Source organism: Epinephelus fuscoguttatus, linkage group LG17 (genome assembly GCF_011397635.1).
Source record: "Epinephelus fuscoguttatus linkage group LG17, E.fuscoguttatus.final_Chr_v1".
NCBI lineage: Eukaryota > Metazoa > Chordata > Actinopteri > Perciformes > Serranidae > Epinephelus > Epinephelus fuscoguttatus.
Window position 1 is genome coordinate 34,081,768 of NC_064768.1, and position 23,197 is coordinate 34,104,964.

The window sequence follows — 23,197 nt, forward strand, 5'->3', positions numbered from 1 at the left end:
GGAGAGTATAAGAGGTGTGCACACAGCCAGAGCACACAGATTCAGCTGACCGCTGATGAGGGGCCACCTTCTCCTCTTCTATCTGGGTAGAAAACAGAGGAACAACCTCACTTCTTTTACGCAGAGCCTCTCTGCTTCTACACATTTCTCTCTGGAAACTCTTTTACTCTTTTTCCACTTCTTGCCTTCAGTCGGACCCGCTTTCCCTCCTCCTCTTCCTCACCTTTGAGTTGCAGCAGGTAATTGTGCAAGCAAGTTTTCAGCACCACGGTTGGAGTGGACAGCGCCACGGCGGACGCAAGCATGGAGCCATACACGGTGCCCGGAGCTCAGCTCTCCCTGTCCGACCTTTACTCCGTCATCCCCTTCAATGTCACCTTCCCGGACGAGGAGAGCGGCTTCATGGGCGACAGGCTGCAGAACTACACCGAGCAGCAGGGTCCGGTGAGGAGTGCCGCGGGGATAATCATTGCCATATCCATCACTGCTCTGTACTCCGTCATCTGCGTGGTGGGACTCCTGGGGAACATCCTCGTCATGTACGGGGTGGTCAGGTAGAGTCTTACCTTTATAACACTCATTGTACTGTGTGTGTGTGTGTGTGTGTGTGTGTGTGTGTGTAACTTGTTACAGAGGCTTGATAAAAGCAACTTTATGTGCATTCTGGCTTACTATTTCTAAATCTTAATTTAGTTTTTAGCTTGGTTTAGGCTCTTTTTAAAACCTCTTTCATGAAATTATGAAACAACATAGATAAAGGTAAATAATAGATAGTAAAGGACTTTTCTTTAGTCAAAACTGAACACATTAGCAGCATTATATGATGAAAATGCCCAAAATTAATGCATAAAAAATTACCAGAATGCAGGAAATTAAATCTTTGGCACTTAAAATTTACCCCCTGTTGATTCAAAGCCTACGCCCTTGTCCACATGCGCTCAAACTGTCATTATGTGCTCATGAGACCTTATAATGCGCCATGTGCTGTATTTGAAATAGAGTATTGAGTGATTTTCAGTGATGCTCTCACAATTTTAACACATTTTGGCTGTGTTTGCCTCACAAAGTCTGATTTTATTTTTATTTGTACCTCCTTTTTATTCACAAAATGCTCACATAGGATGTGATGCCATGACAAAGTGAGATTTCCTGCAACCCTTTGTTAAAAATGAGTCTATATACACAAGAAGTTTATGGTTTTACACAGAAACCTTTACGAAAAAATAGAGCGATCCAGAATAGATCTTGCTAGGAGTTGTGTTTATTTGAAATGATCCAATTAGATCCCCGTTTATCGCCCCATTAACAACCCTCTTTTTCTGGTTGCATACATTAGTCTCTATAATGAGATGAGGAGAGGGAGCTGTGTGTCTGCATGCACTCCTCACTGCATTTGTGTGTGAACTACGCGCCTCCCAAACAAGTGGTCTGAGGTTTGCTGCGTGAAGCATGACATTGTTCTTTCCTTATTTCAACATTGAGCACCGACGTGAGCAAGTTTTACGCCAAAGAGGGTCGGTGGCAGTAAAGACTCTTGTCTCAGACGCAGTCCTCTCACTTCAGTCTGACTCAGCTGTGCTTCGGGCAGGGAGGGTTGCTCAAACAGAGCCTCCATGAGCTCACACACATCTGTGGACCAGCAGCTGTACACTCCTGTATAATAGGTTTGATGGGATTGTAAGAGACATGCTGTTTGCGCTTTATTTGGTCTCTAAATTAAAGTTTATGTGCTGTGTTTGCCTTCTTTGTGGCACATAAACAAGAGTGATAAACCCATCTGTTATTTAGCCGTCACAGTCAATGGTTTCAAACATTTAAATCATGAAAACTGAGGTATTTAAAAGCTGAAGACTTGGGCTTGATTGCATTCATTAATGAATGTTTGCATCATAATAGTCAGTCCGAGGTCACAGTTTCCCCCTCAGCTCCAGAGGCGTTATAATAAAGCCTCCACCCACTTTGTCACAAGATACAAATCCCCCTGTCATTTCCCATCGAGCCTCCAGCTCTAACCTGTGTGCTTGTCAGGAATAAAACAGCTCTTGCAGCAGCTCTGCTTGTCCTCGCTCGTCATGTTAATTACCTACTAATCTCAAACATTCCCTGCACGTGTTTTCCCCCAATATCACCTGAAGCTTTAATTACTGCAGCCGGGCCAGCAAATTAAACAAGCAGGTAGAATTAATATGAGATGCCCCAGTCGCAGCAGAGAAGGATAAAAGTGGCAGGTTGAGGCAGAGCAATCGAGATCAGTGGTTGTTTTTTCAGCCCACAAACATGGCATGACTGTCGTGGATACAGCAAGACATAAACATGGTAATACTTTAATATATACATTGGAAGAGAGAAGCAGGCGGAGACACAAAGAACGATGGAGTTGAGTACAGAAAAAGCCACAAGTGAAGCATTTTCTGCAAATGGCAATCAGTGGATATGGAACCAAGAAAACATCATACATATTCACAACTCTGCTTATTATATCCATTCAGGAGTTGGAGTGGAAATAAATGGGCAAAACAAGGCACAAGACAAATAAAAAAAAGGGTGAGGGAGGGAGGTGAGAGGGAGACAAACAGGAGATGGATGAGTACACAGAGAAGGCAGTGAATCAAATTCTGTGCAGCGATTCGTCTGGCATTTGCGTTTGTGTGAGAAAGACTCATCACTGATGCAAGACCCCCTAGAGACAGAAGCAAAGGGAAGCTGAGCGCATTAACCATCCCGGACCGAATATATTATCTCCTGTGGAACATCTGTAAACTCTGAAGGGAGCAGACTTAGAGAAGACACTTAAACACAGACATAGATATAGTGCTGTAATAAGAAGAGAAAAGGTGGGTACTCACTGACTGTGTGGTAATCATTTACACTCCTGGAGTTCTGAAAACTTTCCACAATGCGTATGGACGTATTACTTTAACAGTAACCTAAGGTTGGTCTATTCTGTACCACCATCATGGCAGCAGTAACTGATGATGGCTGAGGAGATGAAAGAGACGGCCACACACACTTCAAGTTTTAATCCTTAAACGCATTCTCACTCGGACCTTGTCACATACCGATGTTTGGTCATGGACTTTTCATGTCGAGATACGACATGCAAGATACCCTGGGTGTGTTGGTTGTTGACGGTCTGAGACGCCGTGTCAACTTCAAACTGTTACCTGCATTGTCTGTTTTCAAAATACACTTCCATGTTCACAGGGAATGTCCAGTTTACATACAGTCTCCTTCAAAATAAAAGCACTACGTCAGTACAACCCTGCAAATTGACTTTTTTTTTCCCTTCAACAACAAACCCATGTGGTTACGTTTTTTCAAGACATGCACATGGTTGAGTTAAGGGAAAAAGACTAAGGTCTGGGAAGTGAACAGCAGCCTCTCAGGTGAAAGTCAGTGGTTGTTGGACCAATCCACCAACCCTCCCACCCACCATGTGAAAGGCCGGCGTTTTCAATCGGTGTCCGACGGTGGAATTCACTGACCAAGCACCGGATTTCAACGACTTTTAAATGAGATAGGGTTGATAATACAGATCCCAGAGTAACATTTGAAGTGACACGTTGGACAAAACATCCAGCGAAAGGTCAGCTTACTGGCTTTACTTCAGAAATTCAGTGGCGTGTCATGGTCTTCTTCAGTCATTAGACCTGTGTTACTTGTTATGTTGACAAAGTAACGGGTACTGTAGGTTACTGTGCCATCTGCAGGACAGCTTGGCAAACTAAATCTGTTCAGGCTGACTGTGAGATGTGGTTGAAAGTGCTGGAATAATATTTTTTTCAACATACTCTATTCTAGATCAACAGTGAACTTCCATGCCCGGGTTGTAAAGTACTGTGTACTGCAGGGGCCTCGTAGTCCTCTAGGGCCCCATTGTTAAACAGTACATAATAATACATATAACCCTGTGTAAATTTAATTCAGATTTATATAGGGTACATAATGACATTGGGCCTCATTCACTAATATCTGCACAGAAATGTTCTTACTCTCCGCAAAAAATAAGTACTTGCGCAAAATCACCGTCGGATTCATGACACGTGCGTACCGGCCAATTTTGTTCTCACCACCGTGCGTATGTTAGTAAATCAGAACCATTCTAAATTTACAGGCGCATGTCCGCGATCTGCAATCAGCATACTACCACGCCCCCATTTCTCCATATAAGGAAACCGCTTGCCTAGAGTTGATTCATGAATGAAGGAAGTGGTTATGCAAGGAGAGAAGTAGTAAATTTCACAGTTTGTTAGAAGCGATGGCGCCGGGTCTTACAGGAATACCATGGGTCACTGTAAGATTGTAGAGGACACAGCATGCCAGGATGATCTTGCACACCTTCTCAGGGGTATAAAGTAGTTTGCCACCGGCCGTATCTGATCCAAATACATCCAACGGCCCTTAAGCACACCAAAAGTGCGCTCTACGGCGTGTGTGTGGGCATGTATGTTATTATAGCGCACCTCTTGAGGGGTTTCAGGGTTTGCGTATGGTGTCATCAGCCATGTTTTAAGGCCATATGCCCGGTCACCTAAACAATATAACATTTTAACATTAACGGAATAGAGACTTACTGAAAATACTAACTTAAAACAATTGAAATAAAAGACTAGAACAAAAGATGCTCACCAACAAGCCATCCACTTCTCACAGCCCCTGCCTCTGAACGCATTCCCACTGTACTGTTTTGCAAAATAAATGAGTGGTGGGTGCCTCCTGTGGCGGGCCACAGCCTTAAGGATATGGCAGTCGGCATTACAGATCATCTGCACGCTGATGGAGTGATAGTTTTTCTGTTCATGTTATTGTTAATATTTTAATTGTCACAATGATGAGGGTGAACGTGTGTCAATTTCATGGTAATTTAATCCATTTGGCCAATATATTAGTGAATTAATTATTTTAAAAAATGTCAATTAAACCTCTTTTTCATGAATGTGGTTTTATAGACTCTGCATGTACTTAAAAGGTATGTTTGCATTTTCTAAGTCAGTTCGGCCTTCCTCATTTGTGCGTACGCATGGTCTGAGGCAGTTCTAAATTTGTTCACAGAGTAAGAACAAATTCGGATAAGAAAATATTGATGAATCCCGGATTTGTGCGTCAAACGATCGTACGCACAGTTTAAGCACAGATTTGTGCGTACGCACTGTTTGTGAATGAGGCCCATTAAGAACGTTATAACCACCCTCTTAAAAGATCATTGTTGTGATAATTGCGAATATCCAAAATCCAGTTGATAATCCAAGTCTTATATAATGTTTAAAAGTAGGTGTTTCTCCTTCCAACCAGAAATATGGTCTTCTCTCTTGGGTATGCAGCTCTACTTCCCAGCTTTGCAAAAAATGTTGGCGAGTTAGTTTGTGCAAAATACATCTGTGACAACACACAGAGACTATAAACAGGCAAGAAGCCATGTGTCCAAACTGCGATTAAAAACCTCCAATGGAGATCCATTCATCCATTTTCGGAACTGCTTATCTTAAGGGTCGTGGGGGTGCTGGTACCTATCCCAGCTGACATTAGGCGAGAGGCAGGGTACACCCTGGACAGACTATTGCAGACAACCATTCACACTCACATTCACACCTATGGACAATTTAGAGTCACCAGTCAACCTGCATGTCTTTGGACTGTGGGAGGAAGCTGGAGTACCTGGAGAAAACCCACGCTGACACGGGGAGAACATGCAAACTCCACACAGAAGGGCTCCCTCCTGGGATTTAACCAGGAACATGGAAGCATGGAAGTTCTTTATTGACCTTGAATAAAGTATGTTGAAAAAAAATATTATTCCAGCACTTTCAACCACATCTCACAGTCAGCCTCAATAGATTTAGTTTCCATTCGCCAAAGCATGGTCTTCTACCTCCCTTCTCCTCCTCAACAGACGAAGCATTAGCAGAACAAGGTTGTTGTTGTACTTCTGCCCATTTAAAGCATCCATTCTATGATTTGTTTTGCCTTCCAGCTTATAAATGAAGCAAACGTCATAAATTTTAGATTTTATTCTTATCTTAGTTTCCTGGATAGAAACAGCCAATGCGCACAAACTTCATTTAGAGCACAGTCTGCATGGATGCTCACGTCAGTGTGAATTGGGCTCCTGTGGCCTCTGAGAGCCCTTGGTCTGATTGCTGATGGAGGGGCTGACACTGACACCCCTGGAAATGGTCCATGAAGGACAGGTCAGCAGCAATAGGCTCCTCTTATCTTCCATCCATCCATCCCCTCCTCGACCTCGGCTCCTGGTCCTGCTGCCACACCTGTTAGATAAGAGGTGGCTCAGTGCTCATGCAATTTATTACCAAGTGGCCTCCATTTAAAATCAGTTGGATGTGCAGCGAGTGGAAGGCTGGATTAGTTTGTGTGAGATTGAATTCCTAACTGAGCTGCTTCTTGAGGGCTTCTGTAAAGAAAGCGGATCTTGAACAGCACTCTCATACTGTATATTGGTATTCTGGTACAGTAATGTTTTGGTAAAGGCAAAAGATAAAGCTACAGCATGACACAGCCTCAGGAAGTTTGTTTCCTTTAGGGACACTGGGAGTGGAAATTGGCTGAAAATATCATGTTGGCAGTGGGAGCATGTCTGTGTGTGTGTGTGTGTGTAAGTATAAATCTGTTTATGTCCTGGGCTCCTTCAACATGGCCACTATGTCTCACCGCTTGTCTTCCGTCTCACCCAGCAGCATATTTATCAGCGTGTGTGTGAGCGGTGTGTGTATGGCTTTCAGACCTGGAAATACAGGAGAGTCTGACAAAGAAAGGATTGATGTAGTCTCACCAGGCGGTATAACTCCCTACTAGCCAAGAGATAAAGAATTAAGACTGATTTAAATGCAAATGCTAATTCTCTATAGCTAAAAGTGGGCGTGTAAGAAGCTCCCAAAGTGACGAAAGGCAGTAAAAGTTAAAGTCTTAAATTAAAGTCCCACTCATTGTCACACACCGGGGATCTACCCCACTACCTCCCAGTCTCAGGGCAGACACTGTACCGCTAGGCCCCTGAGCTGGTATCAGAAGAGTCAGAATATATCAGTAAAGTTACTCATTGAAATAATCAAATGTACTAGAACTACCGCTTTGGGGTTGTATACTTCCATTGCAGTTACAGTTTATATCCATGTCTGTGAAAACGTGGATGCTTTGCACACACCTTCTTCCCGGCAGCACAGCTATAGCAGAATAGCTATACAATCAGGTTGGCACCCAATGGCCAGAAAAGTGTTTTGTAGAACATTATGATGTCACAGTGAAGCTGATCTTTGACCTTTTGGATATAAAATGTCATTACTTCATCATTTTATCCTAGTAGGATAAAATCAGTTCTAATCAGTTCATTTTTGAGTCTTGAGTTTCAAAGTGGATGTTCGTGCCAAATTGGAAGAGATTCCCTCAAGCTGTTCTTGAGATGTTGCATTCACAAGAATGACACTGATGCAAGGTCACAGTGACCTTGACCACCACCAAAATCCAATCAGTTCATCCTTGAGTCAGGTGGACGTTTGTGCCACATCTGAAGAAAATAAAATACCTTCCAAGGCATTCCTGGGACATCATGTTTATAAGAATGAGACAAACAAGGTCACAGTGACTTTGACCTTTAACCTATGACTACCTAAACCTTATATGTTCATCTTTAAATCCAAGTGGACGTTTGTGGCAAATTTGAAAAAAAAATCCCTTCAAGGAACTCCTTAGACATTGTGTTTACAAGGATGGGACAAACAAGGTCACAGTGACTTTGACCTTTAACCTATGACTACCTAAACCTTATATGTTCATCTTTAAATCCAAGTGGACGTTTGTGCCAAATTTAAAAACAAAATCCCTTCCAAGGCATTCTTGAGACACCGTGTTTACAAGAATGACACAAACAAGGTCACAGTGACTTTGACCTTTAACCTATGACTACCAAACTCTTATCAGTACAGACTCTCTAACTGAGAGTTAAAGGCTGCAGATTTGCATTATTTAACCTGCCTTTCAACCACTTCATTTCAAATCTCCACATGGTCATAAAATTGCTTGATGTAGCGTTTAAGCCGAGTCACTCCTGAGCTTGTTTACTGAAGGGAGGGAGGATGAGGCAGTTTTGCCACAAAGCAGGGTGCACTGTGTGCGGGCCTCTCTTGTCAGTTTGGATTAGGAATGGGGAAAGAGATTTCTCTGGAATCACAGTTCAATTATCACATGCGTCTGATGATAAACACTCACACATAATCCTCCCCCTGTGTCAAAAAGCCAGGCTTTAGTTGCTTAATCAATGGCTTCAAACACGCTGAGATGCAAAAGTAAACAGAGCAGTTAACTGTTTATTAACTCTATGAGACTATAACGGAGTTTTAATTTTGTTCTATAAGGCAGCTGTGATCTGAAACTCCAACTGGTGATTTTCCCTTTCCTATCTGTGACTCACCCCATTTTACATCAATGCATATTTATTCTCTAAGCAAAGCATGACATTAATATTGTACTTGCTCGACAGACAGCACTTATGTAACAACTAAAAGCTCGCTGTTCTCTTGTGCCGTAAGTGGAACTTTATACACGCATCAGATTAGGATGATCAAATTTACAAGGGAATGTTCAAAAGCAGCCATCTGCTGCTTACGTTACTGCGTCTTTTTGTCTAGACTGAAAAAAATAAGGCTGAATTATAACAGCATCAAGGCTCCATGTGGGCGTGTTTCACTTTGACAGTGAAAGAATAGGCCTTACAGACAAAATACATGGGGCAGGGATGACATGTCTGCCACTGCGTGCCCTCAGCAGAGTGTGTTTATTATATTCAACTGAAGCTGCTGCACTGATCACAGGAGCCACACGTACCCATGCAGGCATTATGCAGCTCTCTGTTTTTACACGGCTGGTGTTAGCACAGCTATACGGCCCTCTAACAGCTAGAAACTACCTAGAACTACATGAAAAATAAATACCTTGTAACAGAGCCAATGTGATGCAAGCAACCTTATAAGTAGACTCACAAGTCAGTCTTTAGACGCTTTGCTTAACTAAAGACTGATGACTTTCTCCCTGATTTTGTGTTTAGATGGGCGGATACAACTCCCTACGTTGCAGAACCAATAGTAAATCTGCAGGGCGGTCCTTCGGTGGCTCGCTGAACTCTTGTGCTTGTAAACATAGTCCCACTAGAAACACGTGTAGCGGTACAAAATGGCTCAGCCGCGCTTGCAGAAAACGCTGTCAAAGTTAGTGGGTGTTTGTCGTGTTTGCTGCGACACATTCTCGCCAACTAAAAGAAACAAACATAATCTTTTACAAGGCCATGACTCATCCGTCCGGCCAGACTATAGAGGCAATCGCCTTGTTGTTTACAAATACTTCCGGGTAGAAAACCAGCAGAGCTTTTAGCTACATATATAGCCTATATATCACATTTTTCACATCACTGTATCACCGTTTGGACTAATCCAATGTTTGTAAAGTCTATAAACACAATGATTGAACAAACATTACTATTTCTGTGTACACGTTTAGCTGGGCTAACCGTTAGCTGTTTGCCCTGTTAGCCATTAGCGGTGTCTGTAATAGGTAATAACTCATTAAACGGTCCGTGAAAAAAATATCTTTTCCAGCGGATATCTTAGTTACAACATGATTGAGCTAGCAAAGCAGTTTTGTGTTGCTATGTGTGGTATTTATTCAGTTGTGGGAAATCATGATGTCTAGAAAGCATCAGTGGCTGCAGCTGACAGGGACAGCTAACACTAGCAGCAAAGCTAACATCAGGACGTCATCTGTTAAAAGCCTCCCGTTGTCGGATACAACATGAAACTACTCCAGTTTGTTTCCTTGCAGACGAGAAAAGGAGGAGCGCACATTTCCGAGAAGGCGTGTCCTTTTCAAAAATGCAAGAAGCGTTGCTTTGTTGCCGGCCGTTTTCGCCGGTGTGTTAAACACACTTTAGAAAGGAGTGTCCCCAGACTATCAGACGGCGGAGATCTCTGATTGTCTGGTGGCGAGACTACCTTTTAGGTGTTTTGACATTTCACATAAAATAACTCAATCAAATCAATGCATGCTGTAGTTTAAACAATCCATTTCATTGATTCAGTACCAGTTTACAGTGATGCTTCCTAACAGACTGCATTATCACTACGCACTATGTGAAGCTGGCAACAACCACACGCTACAAAGACGTACAAAGAGTCTTTGTAGCAGGTAAAACACCCTGCTCCGCCCTGCCCATATGATGCGTCATATTTCGATTAGTTGTGTTCGTACATTATCCCAAATTTTTCCATGTTTAAACCGAGAGAAATCTGTAATTCCATTCAAGACATGGTACTTATCATTTGGTTGCCTGTTAATGGTGTCATATCCCCTTTATTGCCTCTATTTGCTCTAAACATGGGAAATGCCTGATGATACATCATCGAAAATCCCACTGCCTGCTATGGTCCTATGCAGCGTTGCAGGATGACCCACATTTCCACACGATCCTTGGCCAAGAAAGCTGTTTTATGCCTTCCTAGCGCTCCCTTTCATACCTCCCCTACAATGGGACCTGCCTTTGGTGCTTGAAGCCTTGTGAAGGATCCCTTTCAGCCTCTGGAGCACTCCTCTCTGAAGGCACTGTCATTCAAAACAGCTTTGCAGCTTGTGTTGACCTCAGCTGAAAGAGTGTGTGAAATTACTGCTCTATCAGTGCACCCTGGCTGCTTGCTTCCTCTTGGTGACTGCAGTGGGGCAGACGGGCAGGGACCCTCCCACTTCGGTCCCATGGTCTTGTTCAGCAAGCTGAGTTTCAAGGACATAGCTATGGCTATGTTCTGGTTGACGCCCTGTCCCTTCATACGTGTTTTTTCAGGGTCTGTGCTCAATGAAACGACACGACTCTGGGCATGATACACCAACATGTTTCCCTTCTCCATGATGACCCAGGAAATGTGGTGTGCAGGGTGTCTCTGTTGCACACTACCTGCTTTGGCTGGGGCTCTTTACTTCCCTGCCCTGGGTTATAAAGAAGGGGGCGGCTAACTGACTAACCTTTCGGTGGTCTGAATCAATGTGGCTTATGCCATGACAGGGCATCTATTTATTGTGCTCCTTCCAATATATCAATAGAATAAGCTAGTTCATTACAATGACCTAAAGTGCATAAGCATAAATACACATAAGGTGAATAACATTTTATTACATTTGTCCTTGTCGATGAAGACAACAGCTCCAATGATCCCAACTCATCATTCCAGATGACATTTTAATTTTGAGTGATTACAGGAAATGATCTGTAATGCTGAAAACACACCAAGCAGTGTTGAAGTGCGGCGGCTGTGAGCTGCAGATGTAGGCAGGCGGCAAATTGAACAGAGTCCCTTGGCTCCTGTGACACGTTAATCTATGTTACAAAATGTAATTACTGTGGCAAGTCATACTTTGCCGCTGCTTGGTGGTGTTTAAGTGTGATAGACATTCAGCAGAACAACACCAAAGGAAGAAGCCACAAGTCAAAAATCATACTACATTTTGGAGTCATAACTCAGTAAAAGCTTAACACACAGACATGAAACACATATTGGTATCCTGTTTGACCTACATTAATATTATCTCTGAGGTGTTGAGTGCTGAGAATCATCCATCCATCCATTTTCGTAACTGCTTATCCTCTTGAGGGTTGCGGGGGGGCTGGAGCCTATCTCAGCTGACATTGGGCAAGAAGCAGGAGGCAGGGTCACCAGAATATCACAGGTCTGACACATAGAGACAGACAACCATTCACACTCACATTCACACCTACAGAAAAGTCACCAATTAACCTGCATGTCTTTGGACTGTGGAAGGAAGCTGGAGTACCTGGAGGAAACTGTCCTGTGGCCCCTAGAGAAGATTAATTTTGGCTTACTGGTAATGATTAGCCTGAAAATCCAGACTCAAATCTGGAAAGATTTTAAGTCTGGCCCTCACCGATACACCCTTCCTACCCAAGGGGCGGCACTAACTGAGGCATATTAAATACCACCACATGCAGTTGGCACGATAGCCAATCAGAGCAAAAAACAAGGACGTATTCATTGCACTAAGCCCCATTTGTTTGCCGAACAGTGGGGCTAACTGATATATTATGCTTTTGTTGTATCCCGTCGGCTAAACAGCAAAAATGTCCTTCCTGGAAGCGAAGGCTTCTAGGGCAGTCTTCTGTTACTCTCTCAAGGAAATAGATAAGTGTAGTTGGCTTAGCGTTTCTTCCAAAGCTAAACTGAATGGACGCGGTCCTTCAGCAGCTGCCATCTTGGCTGTTTAGAGCCCGCCTCTCTCAGATAGACTATTCAGATTGGTCCAATGGCGATTCAACGGGCTCTGCTCGTCGGAGCCAGATCCCAATGCAGAGCAAATTCAAATTTGCTAAGGGCGGGGCATCTGGATTTCCAGGTTAGGTAATGATGCCAATCTGCCAAAATGAAAGTTTGGCTTAAACAGGCTCAAAAAAGAACTAACCGTCTTATCTACCTGCAACTGACACTACAACAGAACATTTAATGATCTTACACAGGGTCTAGCCATATTGTTTCCTAAATAGGCCTTTACGTTGTATATTTTCCATCTATCGGAGTGGCAAAGAGCCTGAAAGTAGAGTAGAAGGAGACTTTGTTACAGACAGGGTTAAAATCACTGAGCAACACAGGTAACCCTAAAATCACCCCATCGCCTCAAGAGAAATAAATCCATATCGAATGTGGCTTTAGTTTCATTTAAGTAAGCCATGTCTTTGATCCAGCATGCACAAAAGAAGCTTCCTGGAACCGTCACACCTGAATGGAATGCAGCCATTAATTATGTAATCAATCACATCTGTGCTTTTACAGCTATGTCATCAAAGGGCCCATTCTCCTCACTTGAATATAATATAAAATGTTATTTCTCTAATGTACAGCACATTATATGAATCACTATTAGGCAGATTCTCCTTTGGCTGAACAGAAGAGACATGGACAGTAGTGATGATGTCATCAAGAGACTGATGTTGGAGCTGACAGTACTGTAAATAATGAAACAACCGATGGGACTCCTCGACGGCAGTCATTGTAATTTTAGTTTCTGATTCAGCTGACGCCAGAATACACATCAAACTGAAGCCAACAGAGTTCAGTCATCAGTGGACCAACTCTCAAAAGTGTTATCAGTTTGATTCTCAATTATCTAATTTCCAGCTTAGATACTCAACAGCTCGCATACTCTTGCAATGCATCTGGAAGAAGGACTCATTCGCAGAAGCATGACATGAGCTGAGAGTCTATTTCCCTGAGCAATAACAATTTATAAAAACATGACATTTAATTCAGTGTTAACGCTGAAAGAGGATCATGCAATTCCCTCATATTATTTCTAAATGATACAAGTGATTCTCAGGACTCAACATTTGCGCTCGTGTGCTGGGTAAATGGAAAACCTTGCTGCAAATAAGCAGCCCTCTTCAGTCACTACCACCACAAAGACCCCTAGGTTATTGTCTACACAGGCTGTGTGAAGAATGACCACAAGTAAAATCAGTTCACATATCCATTTAGACATCCAGCCTAGATGTATTCTAATGGACCACAGCAACGATGATTGAACCACTAACATGAATATTATTTCTCATTTTCTTCTCTTTTTGTCCATTAAAATGTCAGATACATTCAGTAATATGAAATCTACCATCCTCATTCATTCAACTTTATTGTAATGTATTATTACAGCATTAAAATATGTATTAAACAGTATATCTTATTGAAATGCTGTGCTTTTCTGGTACCTTCTTTGTGACTTTGGGTGGTCTGTTATGCATGTTAGGTGGATTGCATTTGGATGCAAGGATTTCCAAACCCTCCAATCTCCTAGGAAGCTAAATCCGCTGAGCTTTATATACAGTATGAGTGCATCCCGCAAGCTTTGTTATGAGAGAAACCTTGGTGAAAATAAGCCTTATGCCCCACAGGAAAATTTCTGACCTCAATAAGCCAATACTGAACCAAATAAAATTAGTTCAGTGCTGATGACCTTTATTTTTTTCTTCCAGTACATGAGAAAACATATCTTCATCTTATAACCTCAAAGAAAAAAAATGCACAGTCCCATGCTAAAAGCATGGTCCACCACATACAATATATATGAACCTCAAAGTGATAGCAGTAGTATTTTCTTTTCACAACTCCCTGGTGCTTTCCATCCAAGTAGGCTGCCTGATCAGAGGCCAATGAGCCAATTGTAACCATTATCGTAAATCACTCATTTAGAAAAGAAATCTAAGCTGTGGAGAAATAGCATTAGAGTTCGCAGCTCTACACTGCACATCTGTAGCATGAGGGAATTAATTCATCTAAGCCATAAAAATACGCTGCACACTGAATATCACTTCCAAATCCCCAGATCCCAGAACAGAGCCTTCCACACCCAGCTTCCTCTCATTACCACTGCTGCTTGCTGCAAACACTTTTCCTCTTCTCTGTGATCACAACTAGATACACCAAGATGAAGACGGCCACAAACATCTACATCTTCAACTTGGCTCTCGCCGACGCCTTGGCTACCAGCACGTTGCCCTTTCAGAGCGCCAAATACCTCATGAATACCTGGCCGTTTGGAGAAGTCCTTTGCAAGCTCATTATTGCCATCGACTACTACAACATGTTCACAAGCATCTTCACCCTTACCATGATGAGCGTGGACCGCTACATCGCCGTGTGCCACCCAGTCAGGGCGCTGGAATTTCGGACACCGGTCAAGGCTAAGCTGATCAATGTGCTCATCTGGGTCCTGTCCTCTGCGATTGGTGTGCCCATTATGGTCATGGCTGTGACCAAAGATACAGATACTGGTAAGATGGTATTTTCTTTCAGTGTTTTATCTGTGTTTAAAGTATTCATACAAGTCTTCCAGAATTGAGTGAGCCATAGCAGAGCTGGATGTCTGGCTCACCCAACTGAATCTTATCTTATTAGGACAAGCTTCTGGTCCTTAAGAACTTCATCAGAGCTTACATGGCACACAAAGGAATTGGTGCTTATGAATCCCGTCCCACCCAAGACCCCGAATTATCCACTGTGAATTCTCAGAGTGAGTGGAAAAGCATGAAGAGCGTTCAGAGTATTTATTGCCAGCAAGTCAACTCTTAATTTCTCAGATCCCCTTCGTTTGAACCAATTAATCAAGCATCCAATCAAGTTGTAGAAGAGAATCAAGAAGAACTAATGTTATGCTACTGAGCAGCAGCTGATAAAAAAAATGATATAGTCAATTTTGTTTGCATTATTTATTTATTTATTTAGACATTTACACATTGGGCTCAAGCTGCTCCCCCATCTGTGAAGGCTGGCCGAGCAGGGACCTTGACCAGTCCTAAATCTGTTCAAGGTGGACCTGTCTCCTTGGGAGGTTGGTGCCAGAGACTGGTTGAGTCGGGTCTGACACTAGATGTTTGTTTGGGGTGTCTTTGGATTCCCATTCAGTCACCCAGGCAGACAGGGCATCAAAGTCAGTGGGTGGGGGATCCTTCCAAATTGGATGTCTAGATCGGAGACGAGCAGGTGGTGGGTTGAAGATGTCAGCGTGGATTGGTAAATGGGGGGAGTCTTTGACCTCTTGGAGCATCCTATATAGTTCAGTTCGTCTGATGTTGGGGGGGAGTATGTTAGATAGGACAGGGAGCCAGGGGAGTGGTTTGTTTGCATACAAAAACTAGATGGTGGTCAATAAAAAACAAACATGCATGCAAAATGTTTGGGATGAAAATTACAGATGAAGACGCAACAACTTGCACCAAGAGTGTTAAGTCAGAGCTTGGAAAATGCTGTTAAAATGGCAATACATTCGGTGAAAAGCGCATTTTGACTTGTTTGGGACTCGAAACTCAAAGTTTAGGATTTTGGACTTGACTTGGGACTTAAGTGCAAAACGGAGACTTGGTCCCACCTCTGTTTTTTTCTGTTGGAACACGCAGCTGAGCTGAGAAAGATGGCGACTGCGAGTGGTGGGGATAACGTTACAGAACAAAAATGCATCTGTCCCTGTTTGGGAGTATTGTGGGCTTAGTTCCGATGATAAAGACAACCCAGACAACATTGTGCAGTCACACATTATCTCTGCTCAGCCCACTGATTTGTTGGTATACCAGTATCAGTGTAAGTGTCATCAAGTCTTCCAGCAAGAATCTATGGAGGAAGGAGGGTTATGTCCTATCTATTCATTATTCTATAGGCCATTTAAACCTGATAAGACTTGTCTAATTAGGCTAATTGCAGATTAGACACACACACAGTATTGTAAGGAAGATGATTTCATACATGCACACATACATACATTTTTTAAACAAATACCTTCATGTACTGTACCCTGGTAAAATGTCAGGAAGGTATGATCTTATGAAAGCATACAAACAGCCCAAGCCTTCTCACAAATTCTTTCTAATTCTACCTTTGCTCTTTCCAGGTAAAACCATGTGCACCCTGAAGTTCCCTGACCCTGACTGGTACTGGGACACTGTGACAAAGATCTGTGTCTTCATCTTTGCTTTCGTGGTTCCTGTGATGGTCATCACCATATGTTATGGCCTGATGATCCTGCGTCTTCGGAGCGTTCGCCTGCTCTCAGGCTCCAAGGAGAAAGATCGTAACATGCGCAGAATCACCCGCATGGTCCTGGTGGTGGTTGCTGCCTTCATCATCTGCTGGACCCCCATCCACATCTTCATCATTGTGAAGACTATGGTGGAGATTGACAGCAGGAACCCCTTTGTGATAGCGAGCTGGCATCTGTGCATCGCCTTGGGCTACACCAACAGCAGCCTCAATCCTGTCCTCTATGCATTTTTGGATGAAAATTTTAAGCGGTGCTTCAGGGATTTTTGCCTTCCCTGTCGGACCCGCGTGGAGCAGCACAGTCTGACCAGAGGACGCAACACCACCAGGGAGCCAGTGTCTGTCTGCGCTCCAACAGAGGCAGGGAAAAAGCCAGCATGACTAGGCATGGACTGGGTCCCCCACAGCTCTCGCTCAAGGCGGATCCAGCAAGATCTGCAATCGGAGGTTACTCAGATCTCCACAACAGAGTTTTAAGAGATCTTAGCGAAAAAAATCTCAGTAAACTGAGTCGTGCCACTTATTCTCTCCAATTTGGCTGACTGGACATTCAAAGGAAAAGCTAAAGTTAATGGAAAATGAGTTTCACTCTGATCTTACTTTTCTATTAAAGTTCTGATAACAAAGTGGAATCTTTTGTCTTTTCTCAAATGTGACGCTTTACAAAGGCAGTGACAGCAGATGGGGTGATAGCCCAAAGAGTATATCCAAATGTTAAAGCAAGATTATGAAACAGAACATCCCCAGTCCATGATTTGCCGGACCGAAAGGGATCAGAGCGCAAGAGTACAAGATTTTTTGATGATGCAAAAATGGGAATGGGAAATAAAGAAACACCTTCAGGTTTTCATCTTATGAAGGGGTGCATCGCTCAGACACCATCCATCAGAGTGCAGTGTAATAAAACAGACTGAAAGGGTGAATGTTCTGCAACAAAGGACAGGAGTGTGACACATTGGGCTTTTCGACTCAAACTTCGTCATTTCTTCTGTGGAACACCTGCCAATATATATGGAAACAAAAGATTTTGGTGATAAAGGAGTATTTGAGGGTGACAAATTAACATCACAGAGAAAACCTTTCCATTTTTATCTTCAACATCATCGCAAAACAAATGAGCCTTACAGAGCAGAACCACACGACTGATACCCACCGACAGCTGGATGATGAATTATAACATAGTTTGTTGCACAACAAGGTCAACCACTCTCTACACAGAGAAGTAGGAGAATCTTGTTTGGTATTCTGTGTGATTTTTGTTTTTGTTTTTACAGCAAAAGTAGACACTTGATCTTCTTCTTTCCTCTTTAGACTCTGACATCATCAACTGTGTTGGAAGAAAAACTGGGGCTTAGTGTCCCGTGGATTTGAAAATGTCATGAAATACATGAAATCATAATCAAGCCTACAGTCGTTTCAGGGGTTTTGTGCTCAGATGGAAAAATCCAGAACGGCATCAAACCACTGAAGCTTGGATTCCACTGACGTTTTTTTTTCTGCTCACCTACTTGACTTTCATGAGTGGTGTCAAGCTTGCAGAAAGCCTCTGAGCAGAATCACTAAAGAAAGACAAACCTGCCACTGAAGAACATTGTTGGCAGCCACAACACTCCATATGGCTTCAGTGTTTTAAATTAATGTAGAGTCGATGAACTCCCTGAAACTCGAACTGGGAGCATCTTCATCACAGGGTACATAGAGACGCCTGATGTCGACAAACAAGCTGCTCCAAGGAGATTATTGATCTGCATTTTAAATGAACATAAAGCCTGTCATCTGCCACATGGAAAATCTGTTTGTCCCATTTGGGACATATTGAGTGGCAATTTCTTCTGAGTGATTTATTTGCTCCAGCAGATCTTGTCACCAGTCAAATTAGAGATGTCAATCAATGGATGGTGTGAGGTTAATGATCACTTCAACTCTGCATACCGAATGAGGCTTGTCAAAGGTAATCATGCAGAGTTTATCAGAATAGGCTCTCATGTGGAAATATACTGAAGGCTAAATATGTGTTGACATGTAAACATGTCAAAGTATGCCATGTTTAATGAATGTTGAAATGTTTAGTCACTGTGGTAAACAGGGAACAGATAAAACACATCCAAACTGAATATAATTTAAATAAGATGGTTTGAGTTGAGAAATGAAAGTAAAAATGTCAATTAATGTGTATTTGTAGATAATATAAAGCTTTCGCATTTTGTCTTCACCCACAGTTGAAATGACTTTGAGGCGTGCCTGTGATTCTGTATGCTTTCTTTTCATGTTTTGAATCTTAATATTTCGCCACAGTGCTTGTGACTCATGAGACTCAAATGAAAAAGGGAAGAAATAATATTGGAAACGGCTCTCTGCCATGTTTACAGATTCAGCAATTTGGCAAAATATTGAGTATTCAGTGTGAAGTGGAGGTTGACATTTTTGAGACACATATATTCCCGCATATTTTCTTACAATTGCAGTGGTGAATTAATATGTACTGTATATACCTGCTTTGCTTTGACCAAGTGCTGCATTTGTCGGGTGTGTAGGATATCTCTCAGTCACCATTACTTGCTTATTCAAATTATATAGGGCTACAGTGACAGAAATGTATAGAATTAGTTTTCCAAAAAAGAATAACGAGGATGTACAAGTTATTGTGTTTTGACAAATAAAGAAAAACAAATGACTTCTAATAAATTCATGGATTTAAAAAAAAATGTAATGTGCATTCAGGGTATGATCAAAGTGTGTGGGTGTGTGTGCATGATTTTCACTTTATTATCACACTGGGATGATTACTTAAACAATGTTTCCCTATGTCATGTTTCATCTCAATGTATGAAATCCAGCTGATGTTTTGAATTCAAATTGTTTCAGTTGTTGGATTTTGACATTAAACATGTTGCCATTGCTGTAATTGTCTCTGCATGGTCGAGTCCAAAAGAAACAATCAGTAATATTTTAAGACATCACTACACAAAGTGACAATTACAGGGTATTGGGGGCATCGAAGTGTTACCGATCAATGTCGGTCAATAAACGTGGCCCCAAGGGTGATGGAGACGACAAGCTTTACCAACCAGCATTGCCCTCTGACCTTTCGTATCATAAAATATGGAAGAACAAACATTAACAAGCTGTAATATTTCCAATATCATTGCCAAAAACAGGTTCTCTCTGGCAGCTCCATTACTGACAAATTGTAATGCCCCTCTGCGTCTTAAAGTGATGCACAAGCCACACAAATGCATTTCAACACGTAGGTTAAGTTGTGAAACAGACATTTGGTTTAGGCAACAAAAGTACTTGGTTAGAATTTAAAAAGAGATCTTACATTTGGATTAAAAAAAATAATTGGGCATCCCTGTAGCTCACAGTATAGAGTGTATACGATCAAGGCTGAGTATTTACTGCAGCGGCCCAGAGTCCAGCCCCTTTGCTGCATGTCTCTCTCTCCTTTCATATCTCTCTGTCACTATAAATAAAAGCATGAAAAATTCCCAAAAGTCTTTAGAAATTAGTATGTTTGTTACAAAATGTAACATGATGTAAATATGATGTCAGTATGTAAACTGCATGACATTACGTTACGTAAACAACACTGACTTTTTGGTTTCATATGGGACATAGTACACGATGCATCCTCAAACAGTGGTTGGTACGATAGCCTACAAAAATGCACACACGACAGTTGGTGTGATATCCTACGAATTAGCCCTACAAATGATGTTACCTAAACAACATAAATTTTCATACGTAGCGCAAAGTTATGGACATTAAATGTAGACAAGTAAAGCTACTGCGGTCAGGTTGACCCTAGAATGACTCAAAGTTCACCCAGAGTCTACACGCTTCCAAACACCGGTCTCTCGGGGTAAGTCTTGTGTTTTGTGACCCAACCGTCACGCCAACCTACCTCCTTACATGTACGAATTTTGCTGCATTACTTTTCCCCAGGAAATTATATGAACAGTGCATTAGAGCAGCCTGACGTGCATAAGTGATGTAAGGTTAAAATTAAAACCACAATGACTTCTGGTTTTACACTAGACATGAACTGTGGTCTCCTGGATGAAAGTCCAGTTTTGTTTGACCATTCATCCTATGCAAACTTTCTTGCTCTTTATATCACATAATTTACTCTCAAGCTCAAGTATTGCTGTGGATGGTTTAACACTGGAGTTAGCTGAAATGTCAGTGTATCTCATAAAAAGGCTAAAGGGTCATATTCTAACTCAACGCTTACAGATAATGCATATGCAGAAACATAACACATTCCAACATATTTTGGAATTTTTGCATGCTTATTTGTGAAAATAGTACTTAAATTGTGTGATGGCTTTCTCATGGAGGCTGCCATCTTCCTGGAAAACTTGCCTGGCTGGATAGTTTCATAATGCATCCTGGGAAATTCAATCTTCCCCTCAGTTGAGAAGGGTTCAAAAGTGTGCATCGCACGGCCCTTCAAATTAAGTGGGGATTTTAAGGGCTGAAAAGCACTTCCCTAAAGTTTGGGACACCCTAGCCCTTCGTGGGAACGTGCAAAATGAAAGGCTAGGGCCAATTTTGAGGGGAAGTGTGAGTATTGGGACGGACCCATAGACAGTCAGAAGCAACACCAACTTCAGCAGTCAACCCTGTATATAAATCATGTTTACAAATTTGCAACAGCAAATACATTTGGAAACATCACATAATAATGCTGTCCCAATTGCAGTCCTATTTGTTAATCACAATGAGGAAAAGTTTGCAATAAATGTGCCAAGCCACAAAGTTCTTACTGAGCATATCTGCAAAACTGACAAGTTGGGTTCATTTATTTTCCTTTTCCTGGCAACTATTTGGGGAACTGAAATCCCCAGATTGAGAGCCAAATGATTAACCCACAGGACTATACCACAAAGTATATAGTAAATAGAGTATACTGTACATAGACATTTGAACTGAACACAAAACACTATTTTGTTGTTGTTGTTGTTGCTAAGCTGGGCACAATTTTGATGGCGTCAGTATCAACTGTAACAAAGCATTACTATTAACCCCACTCAACCACCAATTACACTTGCCACCCTGGCTGCTAGAAACATCATAGCAAACATTTGACAAAGATAACAAATGCTAGACAACACAGTTGTCATCAAAACTAGACAGATTTAAATTTATAAATATTGAATGTTAAGACAGTTTGAGGAAAATACTGAAAATACTAAAAGATACCTTCATATTTAAAAAATGAGTCATGGCAGAAAAGCTTCGACAAGTATGAGACGTCAGTTTGTCGTTTGGCAGACAGAAAGGCATCATCACAAACCATGTGCATTATGACTTTCATGGTTCTGTCTTGTTTCTATTTGGTGCACTCAAAACCTACTTAAATTTCAAGAAATATTGTGGGCCACGATCTTCACAAATCTAACTTTAAAGTGCTTTTGTTGCCTACTGAATAATACTGAATTCAAAATGGAGCCAGCTATCGTAGCTCATTAGCTGTCTGCTTTGTTATAGTCATAACAGTTACACAAGAGTAATGCTTTGCCAGCAGTTACGAGACAGGAGTCAACTGTACACGGCTCCATGTCATTGGTCCGACAGCCCATTAGTCCGACGTCCCGTTGTTCCGATATGTGATTATACTAGGCTATACTGTATTTGTGTACCATAGAGAATCAGCAAACGCAACAAAAGTAGGCTACTGGTCAAGATACAAGTGCCATAGAGAGAAGAGAGTGAAACACCATAACCTTCTGTTATTAACTCTGGGGTTGTGTGGGGAGCTCTCCGCGGTGCTGAACAGCTCCTGGCTGCGCGACGCGACCGGCTCTGGGTCAGCTGGGAAAGGCTTGAGGCGGAGCAGGCTCACAGCTTATGTGTTTGCCACTTTCTTTTTCATTTTAACCCACACCATGATCTTTTCCTGACCCTAACCAAGTGGTTTTTGTGCCTAAACCTAACCAGACCTTAACCACAGGGCATCATGATGATTTCGGAACAACGGGACTTCGGAACATTGGATTTAATATGGTCAGAACAATGTTGTCAGACCAATGGGCTGTCGGACCAATGGGCAGACCCCCTGTACACATCTTTTGAATAAACTATGAATGTATTGTCCCTTGCAACCATGCAAAGTTAACAAGCTAAAAAGTTCGTAAGTGCTATGTCGTAGGCAAGGTCTTCTTGAAGACGTTTCGCCTCTCATCCAAGAAGCTTTTTCAGTTCTGCTAGAACGTCTTAAAGAAACACAAGCAAGTCCAGTTGCCTACGATATAGCACATACGATTACCATGACCTGGATGACTGAGAATCTTCACCAACAAGCTAAAAAGTTTGCTAACTGACCGGTATACCTTAATAACATTTAACTGAACAAAATGGTGCACAAGGGAAGGAGTAAGCATTAGAGCGAAAAGAGAGAGAACCTCCAGGCTAACATGACTAAATGAGCTGGCATGGTAATGATAGCCCGCCAACTATAGTTCACCCACTTTCCCCCTCGCCAATAGTCACCAAGACTAACCACATATTTAGATCAGTTTGACGGTATCATTTTTCTGGGGCTTTTTTGGACTCTGAAGAGATTTTGCACCAAAATGTGTCTTGTAAGAAAGGTTTAAATTATTTACAAG

The 23,197-nt window shown here is 42.1% G+C and overlaps 1 protein-coding gene across 1 annotated transcript; it reads left to right on the plus strand.

The window, feature by feature from the left end:
• Positions 1-52: 52 nt before the first annotated feature.
• oprd1a (opioid receptor, delta 1a) lies at positions 53-20,541 on the plus strand. The gene is made up of 3 exons (XM_049601428.1): positions 53-554; positions 14,469-14,824; positions 16,435-20,541. Exons 1-3 carry the CDS (start codon positions 304-306, stop codon positions 16,962-16,964), a joined length of 1,137 nt encoding a protein of 378 aa, XP_049457385.1. The 5' UTR covers positions 53-303; the 3' UTR covers positions 16,965-20,541.
• The last annotated feature ends 2,656 nt before the right edge of the window (positions 20,542-23,197 follow it).

Bases quoted from the DNA above. Each gene is read 5' to 3' on its own strand.
- oprd1a (XM_049601428.1), top strand. From the start codon at position 304: ATGGAGCCATACACGGTGCCCGGAGCTCAGCTCTCCCTGTCCGACCTT. The intron at 555-14,468 runs GTAGAGTCTTAC...GATCACAACTAG, and splicing joins GTCATGTACGGGGTGGTCAG to ATACACCAAGATGAAGACGG. The intron at 14,825-16,434 runs GTAAGATGGTAT...TGCTCTTTCCAG, and splicing joins GACCAAAGATACAGATACTG to GTAAAACCATGTGCACCCTG.